Source organism: Macaca nemestrina, chromosome 7 (genome assembly GCF_043159975.1).
Source record: "Macaca nemestrina isolate mMacNem1 chromosome 7, mMacNem.hap1, whole genome shotgun sequence".
NCBI lineage: Eukaryota > Metazoa > Chordata > Mammalia > Primates > Cercopithecidae > Macaca > Macaca nemestrina.
The window spans coordinates 108,100,263-108,112,917 of record NC_092131.1 but is presented as its reverse complement, the minus strand read 5'-3'; the positions used below and the strand labels follow the sequence as shown (position 1 = coordinate 108,112,917).

Genomic DNA, 12,655 nt, shown 5'->3' with positions numbered 1-12,655 from the left:
TTGGGAGGCCCAGGTGGGCGGATCACCTGAGGTTGGGAGTTCGAGACCAGCCTGACCAACATGGAGAAACCCTGTCTCTACTAAAAATACAAAAAAATTAGCTGGATGTGGTGGCGCGTGCCTGTAATCCCAGCTACTTGAGAGGCTGAGGCAGGAGAATTGCTTGAACCTGGGAGGCAGAGGTTGCGGTGAGCCGAGATCGTGCCATTACACTCCAGCCTGGGCAACAAGAGCCAGACTCTGTCAAAAACAAAAAAAACAAAAAAAAAAAACAAAAAAACCAAAAACAACAAAAAAGAAACGTTGTTGGGGCAAGTGACAAAACTGAAATACAGCCAGTGGATTAGATAAAGATACTGTTTTGATGTTAAATTTATCAAAGTTAATTACTGTGATTATGTAAGAGAATATCCTTAATCTTAGGAAATTTAAGAGTAAAAGCCCTCCAAGCCTGGTGGCTCACGCCAAAAATCCAGCACTTTGGGAGGCCGAGATGGGCGGATTGCTTGAGCCCAGAAGCTGGAGACCAGCCTGTGCAACATGGTGAAACCTCGTCTCTATTAAAAAATACAAAAGCCAAGCACAGCGACCCATGCCTGTAATCCCAGCACTTTGGGCAGGTAGATCGCTTGAGGTCAGGAGTTGGACACCAGCCTGGCCAACACGATGAAACCCCATCTCTACTAAAAATTCAAAGATTAGGTGGGTGTGGTGGCATGCGCCTGTGGTCCCAGCTACTCAGGAGGCTGAGGCAGGCGAATCCCTTGAACCTGGGAGGTGGAGGTTTCAGTAAGCCGAGATTGTGCCACTGCACTCTAGCCTGGGTGACAGTGAGACCTTGTCGCCAAAAAAGAGTAAAGGCCATGATTTATGCAACTTACTGTCAAATAGTTTAGTCTCTCCTCCCAGATAGATGTATATACATATATATATGGAAAAAAAGTAATAAATGAGGCAAAATGTTAAATAATATTTAAATAGATAAATCTGGATAAAGGGTATATGGGTTTTCTTTGCACTATCTTTACAACTTTTCTGTAAATTTGAAATTCCAAAGTATTTGTGTGTCTAAGCAAAAAAGGTACAGTTTAAAAAAAAAAAAGAAGGAAATTCCGAATGAAAATCACTTTGAGGGAAAATTGCATGAGATAGATTTAATATTTATTAATACAAATTTTTTCCTTAGTGCTAAAATTATTTAAAATTTGACAAAGCAAATTATTGTAAACAGGCTCAGTGTATAATCTAAGGAAGTGCATTTTCAAACATATTCGAGTATTCTGTACATATTTTATATTATGTGTAAATGTTTTAAATTTAAAATATATATATAAAATTTTAAAAATATATTTAAATTAAAAAAATCTAAAGCCAATGTGTTTAATGTTTTCTTCTCTCCCCCATAAAACACATAACTGTTTAGATATTTATCAGTTGTTCAGTAGTATCTGAATTATTGGATACTTTAAAATGAATTTTACTTTAAAATTAAATGAAGAGTCATCAGTCATGCCAAATAATTAGTGTCATTTATGATATGATTAATTAATTGGTAGTATTCTCAGAAGGTTTCTACCCAACCCAACATAAATACCTTTTGGGCATTTAGTATTTGCCCATCCTCTAAAATGTAAAGAGAACTGACCCCAGGCCAGAATGAAAGGCTGGTCACTGGCATGCTTATCATCATACCTCCTTTTTCAGTGTTTCGGCTTTTTAAAAACCTTGCTTCAATTTGACTTGGACTCCCCCTGCATATAGACCTTTTTTTTTTTTTTTAAATTATAACATACGTATTGATAAAAGCACATATTGTAAGCTTGACTTCTAACATCTTAAAGCCAAAATTAGTTCTTCTGGAATTATACAGTACATATTCTTGCTTATTATATATTCTGGCTTTTTTGCTCATCATTAGGTTTGTGTGGTTTGTTTATATTGTTTTGTGTAGTTGTAGATTGTTCATTCTCATTGTTGTATAATATTCCATCATGTGAATTTATGTATTTGTTCTTGTGTTATTAGACCTAATTTTGCTTAGGTTCCCAGAGCTCTCATGCTCTAAAATTCTTGTACCCTATTTTCTCCTCAAAATCAAAACAGGCAATGGAAGAGAAAATCTGATATTTGTACTGTTGTGCTTGACAATTGATATTATAGTTTAGTGAAAAGACTATAAGATTCAAGTCCTAGCTTTGCAACGTATTTAACTAGATGATCTTAGGCAAGTCACTGTACCTCTCCGAACCTCTGAAAATGGGATAATAATGTAAGCCTTATCTAACATAAAGGGTTCATTAAGGATCAGAATAAGTAATGTATAAGAAAATAGGCTGTATACACACACACACACACACACACACACACACATATAAGCGCGCACACACATTATAAGCACACAAAAATAAAAATAACAGGATTGGTATTGGTGATGTGAATTTGTTCTTATCTCAGCAGGGCATTTGTATTTTTAGCTTTTCATTTCTGATTGTAGAATGAAAAGTTTTAAGAATATGTAAACATTATCACTGTATTTCAAGTAGATATTTTTACATAATTAGCAGTTATAACTGTTGACAATGTTAACTTCAAATATGTACAGCCTGAAGGTAAAATAACTGTGAAAGTTAAATAACTATCTCTTTATGTGTTTAGGCTCGATTATTTGATGAACCTCAGCTTGCTAGTCTTTGTCTAGATACAATAGACAAAAGCACAATGGATGCAATAAGTGCAGAAGGGTTTACTGATATTGATATAGGTAAGTTCACTATGAAGTAAATTGTTATATTTTAAGTACAGTTAATGCCTTACTTGTCAGCCTTGTTGGAGAAGGAGCTATTTTTAAATTAGTGGCTTTCCCAAATGATTGAAGTCTCTCTAAGAGTGTTGCTTTCTTTTGTTTTAGGGAAAATATTTCTAAACGTCTTATCTTCCTCATTGCCTGTTAAAAGATTTCAAATCAGATATTCATTGAATGCTCACCATATGCATGGCATTATTCTAGGGTCCACAGGAAATATAAAAAAGAGTAAGAGGCGAGTTGTCTTGTTAAGGAAACGTCTAATTGGAGAATCAAGGAACAAATATTTGAAAATTAAGATTTAAAATGCTAATAGAAGAGAGGGCATTAATACCTGGGTGATGAAATGGTCTGTACAGCAAATGCCCATGACACAAGTTTACCTGTGTGACAAACCTACACATGTACCCCTGAACTTAAAATAAAAAAAAAAAAAAAAAAAAAAAACAAAGGAGAGGTCATATGGTAAAACGTGATTTCTGTCTTTTCTAAATTAGATATGTAGAAAATAATTACTATGCAAATTCAGAAAATGGAGTGATTACTTCATGTCACAGTAGTGTTAGGAAAATTTTGACAGGAGGTTCTGATATGAGCCTTAAGGAATGGATAGTACAGTAGGTCCTTGAATAATGTCGTTTCATTATAATGTTGATAAGAAAAACGTGGACTCCTGGCGGGAGGCCACTATCTATAGAGTTTACATCTTCTCCTATATCTTCGTGGTTTTCTCCAGGCACTCTAGTTTCCTCTCACATCCCAAAGATGTGCATGTTAGGTTCTTTGGTATACCTAAATGGCCTCAGTCTGAACGAGAGTGTGTGTGAGTGTGCCCTGTGATGAAATGACGTACTATGTGGGATTGGTTCTTGCCTGTACCAAACCACTGGCAGATGTGTTAAAGTAAGAAGTTAAAGCTACAGCCACCTGAGACTCTGAACTGGAATAAGTGGATTGGAAAATGATTTATCAAGTAAAAATTTGTAAAGTATATGATAATCATACAAACGTTTGATGATAAATGACGTAGTATGAAAGTGCTGGGGAAGCCCACTATGTTACTTGCTTTTGAACTGCGTTGTGTGGGAGGTGCTCCTCAAAATTTTCACTTTGTAAACGTTTACTTCTGGATTTAACCCACCACTGCTATAACCACTGTCACTCACCGATTCACCAAAAATTGGGTAAATGATTATCTTTCTTGTCTTTATTAATCTTTCTTAAATGTATGTATAGCTCACATTTGTTTCACTGTTTAATTTAGAAGTGCTTTGAGTATTTAGAAGCTTGGTGGTATTTTTGTGACCAGGAATATGCCGTAAAAACTTAACTCTTGGCTGGGCGCGGTGGCTCAAGCCTGTAATCCCAGCACTTTGGGAGGCCGAGATGGGTGGATCACGAGGTCAGGAGATCGAGACCATCCTGGCTAACACGGTGAAACCCCATCTCTACTAAAAAATACAAAAAACTAGCCGGGCGAGGTGGCGGGCGCCTGTAGTCCCATCTACTCGGGAGGCTGAGGCAGGAGAATGGCGTGAACCCGGGAGGCGGAGCTTGTAGTGAGCCGAGATCCGGCCACTGCACTCCAGCCTGGGCGACAGAGCGAGACTCTGTCTCAAAAAAAAAAAAAAAAAAAAAAACTTAACTCTTGTTTGTATCAGCTCATCAGAAAGCAAAGGTAAAATTGCTTTCGTTAGACATTGTTTCATTTGAAGTCACAGTTTCCAAGAACCCATACGTTGAGGACTTACTGTATTTGGATAATGGAGAGGGGAGGGCATTAGGGGCAAGTGGAACCTCAGGTATAAATGAGGAAGGAGATGCAAGGCAGGTTAAACCCAGGTGATAGAGGACCATCTAATGATAGGCTAATGATGTACATTTTGTCTTGTAGGAGAGTAGAGAGATCTAATCCAGGCCCATGGCTTTAAATACTATCTTTATGATGATAACCCAAAATATGTATCTTCAATCCCTGTCTTCTTCTTGGCTACAAACTCATATACCCAACTGTCTACTTGACATCCTCATTTGGAGATTTTATAGGCATTTGAAACAGAATAGCCGAAGGAGAACCATTGATTCCCCTCACTGTCTGTTAGGTCTCTTCTGTTCCTTTCAAACTCTTTTAAGTCTTCCTTAGCAACACCACCATGAACCTGATTGCTTGGGCTAAACACTCCAGTTATTCTTTATTATTCTTTCTCATACCCCACATGTGGTCTTATCAGCAGATGCTCATGGCTCTACTTTGAATATGTATCCTGAATCTGACCACTTCTTACCATATCCATGGCTACCACATAGTCTAAGCCACCATTCTCTTTTACCTGGATAATTGCAGTGGTCTCTTGTCACCTGTCCTTTCATCCAGGCTTGCTCCCATACACTCCATTCTCTACATGGCAGCTAGAATGATCTTTATAAGTAAAAAATCAGGCCATATAACTTCCTTGCTTCCAGTGTCTTCCCACTGCCACTTGCATAAAATTTAAATTCCTTATCAAAGCTCACAGGGCCCTGTGAAATCAGACCTTGTATTTGTCAGGGTATATTAGTCTAGGCTGTGGTAAGAAATAGACCCAAAAGTGCAGACTGGCTCAAACACAAAAGAAGTTAATTTCACACTCATAACAGACCAAGGGAGTATTATAGTCAATAGGTAGTTCTCTCTTGTTGTTCTGTCATTCGCTGGAGCCTAGCTATTATCTGTGTTTTGCTGGCAGACGGGAGAAAGTGTGGATAGGGAAAATACCCACATATTAAAAGCCTTGACCCTGATATAGCACCTATATTTTCACTGTTATTTTATTGGTCCCATTCAGTTGCAAGATCTCACCTAACTTTTAGGGAAGCCAGGAGATGCAGACTAGTCACACCTCATGAAGAAGAGAAAACATATTTGGTAAACAGCTAGAAGTCACTACCTACATCTGACTTTGTCTCCTACTATTCTCCCCCTAATTCAAGTCCCATATATGCTGGCTAGGATTATTTATATTCCATTCTTTTGTATTTGCTATTCCTTCTGATTAGAATCCTTCTCCCCCTGAATCTTTGCATCTCAGATTAAAGGAGACCTGAGACTTGAGACCTACTTAATTAGATACCGTGTTCCCCTAAGCAATCTCTGTTCCATTACTCTTACTCTGATTTAATTTCCTTGTAATACACATTGCTCTCAAAGTCTTATCTAGGTATTTGTCTCTGTGTGTGTATATATATATGTTGATTGTCTACTTTTCTCTCCTAGATTGTAAACTCCTTGAAGGCAGGGACTTTGTCTTGTGTACAAGTGTATCACTAGCACCAAAGACAGAAGAATATAGTACATGTTCAGCTGATATTTGTTGATCAACTGGACTGACTGGCTGTGTCTAGAATAATGCCTTTTCTTCCCATCTTGGCTGGCTCTCACACAGTCTTAAGATCCTGGCTAAAATAACACTTCCACATGACTTATTTTTTGAGAGCTGATACCCCACCCTCCTCCATGATGCTTGGTATATTCCTCTGTTCTAACATCCTGTTGTTCATTTGTATATTGCACAGTACCTTAGGAACAAATAATACACTGCTTATAATATACTGAAGGACAGGGACTAAATCAGATTCCTCCCGAGCACCCGCATGTGGTGTCTGTTGAATTACTGGATATTTGAGAGCCCTAAACACTGCCCAAGTTGTTAATGAAACATTACGTAATCCTAATTTCCTTCCTGTTAGGGGCTGTCAAATGCTTCATTTGTTCTTCAGTCTGTTCTCATTTGAAGTTTTACTGCTTGCATCTGGGTAACGTACACCTTATAAATAGCTCTTAAATTATGCATGCCGTTGGAGCCTGCTAATCTTGAAGTGTGTGCCTTGTACAGGGTAGAAGCCCAATAAATATTTGGTCATTTGATTTGACTCACAGTTGTTTATATGAAAATTCAGTATTGTGTTACATTTATGAAACAATCTGCTGTGTTTTTCTGATCTTTATTTGGTTCTCAGCTTTAACTTCTTACTTTAACACATCTGCCAGTAGAAGACCTATGTGTTTGTCTTTCTACCCCATCGACTAGTTTGTTTCAAATGTACTTGTTAAAAATTGGTAATTAATTAAAAAGCATTTTTTATTAATGTTATTATTATTATTTTGGTAGAGAGAGGGTTTCACCATGTCGCCCAGGTAGGTTTCGAACTCCTGGGCTCAAGCCATCTGCCCGCCTCAGCCTCCCAAAGTGCTGGGATTACAGGTGTGAACTATTATGTCTAGCCCCAGAAAATGGTAATTCAAGAGAAGACTGGGAACTGAAAGAAAGGGCTGGCCTTAGGAGCTTTTTATAGCTGTCTTATATTCTCAGGATGTTTTTTCTCCTCTGGGATTTGAATATGTATTCTGGAGGAAGAGATACTGTTTCTTACAGCCTTTTGCTAAAGGATGAAGATAATTTATCATGTTGGTAGAACAAAATGAATTTACACCAAGGGTAGTATGATGTGCTTTTTTTTAGTAATAAAGTTTATGTGTTTATCTCTGCAGAAGTTGTTAGCATACCAAGTGGAGACATGTAGGTTCAAAGTCTTCTGGTTTTCCATCAAATGGTTAAATATTGTCATCACTGTATATTCTTAATCCGACAAGTATTGTGGCATATTGATTGCTTTTAATTTACTTGTGAAAGGGCTTCCTGGTGCCATAGTTTATAGTCATCCGCTTAGCTACAATAAGAGATACTAAAGTTTGATTTTTTTAAAAAAAATTATGTGTAACCAGTTTATTTTTAACATGTTATTAAAGTCTGGGACTTTGATACCTTTGCTAGGATATTACTTATGTTTGATATTAAGCAAATATTTGGCTCTTAGCATGTGTAGACCATCGCAGAAAAGTTTTTTTTATTTGTTTGTTTTTTTGAGACAGAGTTTTGCTCTTATCACCCAGGCTGGAGTGCAATGGCGTGATCTCAACTCACTGCAGCCTCCGCCTCCTTGAGTTCAAGCAATTCTCCTGCCCCAGCATCCCGAGTAGCTGGGATTACACAGGCGCCTGCCACCACGCCCAGCTAATTTTTGTTTTTTTTGTGGAGATAGGGTTTCATCCTGTTGACCGACCAGGGTGGTCTCGAACTCCTGACCTCAGGTGATCACTCGCCTCAGCCTCCCAAAGTTCTGGGATTATAGGAGTGAGCCACTGTGCCTGCCGCTATTGTAGAAAAGTATTTAAAGAAATGTTTATCTGTTATGTATTTCTGGATAATGTAATCATATTTAATGCTTTAATTGATTTCTTTTGTGTGTAAGTATAGCATACTCATTTTTATTTAAGTTTAATATAAAGTATAACTATTAGATATTTCATAGAAGTGCCTATGTTATCTAGGTTCTTTAGAGATTTTTGCTATCCATCTAGAACTGTCCTTTTTTAGGAACTGGAGTATTACTATTTTTTTATTAGCTCAAACACATTTATTTATTAACCAAAGGGATGATCCTAATTAATCCAACACACGTCGAAATAGCTGCATGTAAAATGTTTGTGATAAAGATAATTGGACACAGTAATGAAAAAAAAAACAGTATGGAGATTTGCTCATTGAACTGAGCTTGGTCATTCTCTTAGTTAATTCCTGTCCAAAGTGATGATGGAATTTTTATTCTACTTTTTCATAGATCCTAGTACAGGTGACATTGTTCATGACACAGTCCACCACTAATTTCCCATCTTTCAATTTTCCTGTTATTGTGCTTTCCTTCCCATCACACTCCTGATGCAGAACCAATGCACCATCTGTAAAGTTGCAGACAGTCTGAGTTTTTCTGCCATCAGCTGTGGTTTCTTCAAACTTCCTTCCCAGGGTACAAGAAAACTGTGTTGTTTTCAAAGTGCTGTCAGTTTTTATGGTGAGGTTTTCGCCATAACAAGTGATGATACAATCTGGCTTGGCCATTGCGCCCATTTTGTGCAAAGCAATTCCCACTCCTAACTCCTTCATGTATTCATCAAAGCCTTTGCTGTCCACCAGGCGCCATCTTCCTTCCAGCTGCTGAACTGTGGCCGTGGTGGGCGTGGGTGGGCACAGGCAGGCAGGCAGGCGGGCGTGCAGTGTGGGGTTGAAGTCGGCGTGGACAGCGTGCTGTCGAACTGGGGTATTTATTTTGACCCTTTGAGAAATCTAAGACATATTTTATTTTACCTACCTATGTTAAACAATATATACCGAATATAATTTAGGATTCTCGCGATTATTAATACTAAGTATCAGTTGCATTAGTATTGTACAGTAAAACCCTCAGGTCTGTGAAGTGTTGTTTTTTTAAAAAAGCTCTATAAGACCCTTGATTGCTATTCTTTTCAAGTGCTTAACGTCTTCTTTTCACAAATTTCCTCTTTTCTCTATCCCTGTTGGATTGCAGTTTATCATTTCATTCTAGCATATTAGCCTCTAAAGCCCCTTTCTCTTCTGAACTTCTTGCTTCTGGGCTGCTAGAACTTAAAAGTAACTGAGCTTATTTTAATTTTGCCTATCATAAGAGGAAAAGGGTTCTGAGTGAGGACCTGAGGTACAGACATGACGTTTATACTTGGATGTCAAATAGGAATTTCAAACTTAGTATGTCTAAAATGAAACTTCAGCTCTTTCCCCACCCTAAACCTGCGCCTTCTGTGATCTTTCCCATCTTAGTTGATGCCACCCTCATCCCTCCAGTGCATAAGCTATATAAACTACCCTCATCCCTCCAGTGCATAAGCTATATATAACTACTCTTGACTCCTCTCTTTAAGTCACACCTCACATCCAATCTGTTAGGAAATCTAATTGAATCTTCCTTCAGAATATATTCCAAATATGATCAGTTTCACCACTTCTACTCCTACCCCCCCTTGTCCAGGTCACCATCCCTGACCTGGATCGATGCAAGAGCCTCCAACTGATATTGTCTCCACTATAGCCTCTTCTCAACACAGAGGCCAGGGTGATCCTTTCAGAACATAAAATGTGACAACTCAGAATCCTCCAGGCATTCTCCATGTCACTCAGAGTAAAAGCCAAATGATCTACAGGGTGCTGCATGATTGCCCCTGCTCCCCACAGCCTCTGGCCTCCTTGCCTGCTATTCTTCCATCCTGCTCACTCCACTCCACTACGTTGGCCTCCTTACCATTCCTCAGATACGCTAGGCACACTTTCATATGAGAGTCTCTGTACTTTTAGTCCTGGAATACTCTTCCTCTAGGTATCTATTTGGCTTACTCCCTCACTTCCTTCAAGTCTTGGCATAAATGAAGCCTGCCTAAACCACCCGATTTTATTTTATTATTTTTTGGCACAGTCTCACTTTGTTGCTTGGGCTGAAGTACAGTGGCATGATCATGACTCACTATAGCCTCAACCTCCCGGGCTCAAGTGACCCTGCTGCCTCAGCTTCCTGAGTAGCTGAGACTACAGTTGCATGCCACCATGCCTGGCTAATTTTTAAAAACTTTTTTATAGAGATGAGGTCTCACTATATTACCCAGGCTGGCCTGAAACTCCTGGGCTCAAGCCATGCTCCTATCTCAGCCTCCCAAAGTGCTGGGACTGCAGGCATAAGTCGCCATGCCTGGTCCCTTCCTATTTTAAACTGCATTTCTGATTCTCCTTAACCTGATGTATTTATCCATGTATATCATCTAAGATACTCTAATTTACTTGTGTTTATTTAATGTGTTTCTCCTCATTAGAATGTAAGCTCCGTGAGGGCAGGAATTTTTAACTTTTTGTTTAGTGACATATCAGTGCCAGCTGGGCGCAGTGGTTCACGCCTGTAATCCCAGCACTTTGGAAGGCCGAGGCGGGCAGATCGCTTCAGGTTGGAAGTTCGAGACCAGGCTGGCCAACATGGTGAAACCCTGTCTCTACTAAAAATACAAAAATTAGCCAGCTGTGGTGGCCCATGCCAGTAATCCAAGCTACTCAGGAGGCTGAGGCAGGAGAATTGCTTGAACCTAAGAGGCAGAGGTTGCATTGAGCCGAGACTGTGCCTCTGCACTCCAGCCTGAGCTACAGAATGAGACTCTATATCCCCTCCCCCCGCAAAAAAAAAAAGATATATCAGTGCCTAATAGTACCTGGCACGTAGTGAGTGCTTAATAATAAGTATTTACTGAATGAATGAATGAGTTATAATCTGTAGACTTTAAGAATTTATGTAATTAACTTGGAACCTTTTTCTATGGCTTGTTAATCTTACTCTGGATAGTTGAGTTTACTTGATAAATGGCATAAATATATAAGGAGAGTACTATATCTAATATTGCATGTATGGTAAGTAATAAATTGATTGTTAAACTGATTTTTGTGGAACACTTTTGAGTTTAAGCCCATTAATTATTTGTATTTTAAAGTTTAAAGTCTGTAGTTTTAAGTGTCTAACCTAATTTTTTGTTGAGATCTGAAAACTTAATATAACCATGTCTGTTGGTATTGGTTAGAGAGCTAAAGTATTTCTAATTGGGTTTATTTTGTATTTTGCCTGCAGATACACTCTGTGCGGTTCTAGAGAGAGACACACTCAGTATTCGAGAAAGTCGACTTTTTGGAGCTGTTGTACGCTGGGCAGAAGCAGAATGTCAGAGACAACAATTACTTGTGACTTTTGGGAATAAACAAAAAGTTCTAGGAAAAGCACTTTCCTTAATCCGGTTCCCACTGATGACAATTGAGGAATTTGCAGCAGGTAAGGGTATAAATTCACCAAAATCTATTTGAAACTCTTTTAATAGTCTGTCAGGGCTGGGCATGGTGGCTCACGCCTGTAATCCCAGCACTTTGGGAGGCCGAGGCAGGTGGATCACTTGAGGTCAGGAATTCGACACCAGCCTGGGCAATATGGTAAAACCCCGTCTCTACTAAAAATACAAAAAAATTAGGCATGGTGGCAGGCGCCTGTAATCCCAGCTACTCGGGAGGCTGAGGCAGGAGAATCGCTTGAACCCGGGAGACGAAGGTTGCAGTGAGCCAAGATCATGCCATTGCATTCCAGCCTGGGCGACAGAACAAGACTCCATCTCAAAAAAAAAAAAAAAAAAAAAAAAAAAAAAAAAAAAAAAAAGGTTTATCAGTCTCCCTGTGCCAGAGAGGAAAAGAAGCTGTTGTTTATTCAGTACTGATCACATGACAAACATATATGCAAGTGTATGATTTCATTTAAGCCTTTCAAAATTATATTATCCATATTGTGTAGGTTAGAGAAGTGAAGTTGGGAGAGGTTGAGTGCCTTGCCCCAGATTATGACAGATCTTTATGACTTTTTTTTTTTTTTTTGGAGACAGTCTCCTTCTGTTGCCCAGGCTGGAGTGCCATGGCACAGACACATTTCACTAAAGCCTCCACCTCCCAGGTTCAATTAATCCTCCCACCTCAGCCTCCCAAATAGCAGGGACTATAGCAGGGACTATAGGTGTACGCTACATGCTCAGTTAATTTTTTAATTTTTTTTGTAGAGACAGGATCTCACCATCCTGTCTGGGCTGGTCTTGAACTCCTGGGCTCAAGCCTTCCAAAGTGCTGGGATTACAGGTGTGAGCCACCACACCCAGCCCCTGTTTGACTCTTAAGATTGATGCTTCTGGTTAAAATCAGATCTGTTTTGAGTCTCCATGACCACTTATGACCTGTTTTCATTACCCATATCATAATTGACTATTATCTGCCTTTAAATCATGGCCAGGTTGATTCAAAAGAAAGAAAAGTCTCGTGATTTATTTTTTATTTTTTATTTTTTTTGAGACAGAGTCTCCCTCTGTTGCTCAGGCTGGAGTGCAGTGGTGCGATTTCAGCTCACTGCAACGTCCACTTCCCAGGTTCAAACGATTGTCCCACC

At 39.0% G+C, this 12,655-nt stretch overlaps 1 protein-coding gene, 1 long non-coding RNA gene and 1 pseudogene across 2 annotated transcripts in view; 1 reads left to right on the top strand and 2 right to left on the bottom strand.

The window, feature by feature from the left end:
- LOC139364060 (uncharacterized) overlaps positions 1-12,655 on the bottom strand; it is a 57,260-nt gene that overhangs the window by 13,214 nt on the left and 31,391 nt on the right. The window lies entirely within an intron of this gene.
- The window catches only part of LOC105497473 (BTB domain containing 1), a 58,056-nt gene that overhangs the window by 19,141 nt on the left and 26,260 nt on the right, over positions 1-12,655 (top strand). The window contains exons 3-4 of the mRNA XM_011768586.2: positions 2,656-2,761; positions 11,312-11,509. Of these exons, the coding sequence (XP_011766888.2) occupies positions 2,656-2,761; positions 11,312-11,509 (304 nt within the window). The remainder of the gene's footprint in view (positions 1-2,655; positions 2,762-11,311; positions 11,510-12,655) is intronic.
- On the bottom strand, positions 8,362-9,864 carry LOC112429442 (fatty acid-binding protein 5 pseudogene; annotated as a pseudogene).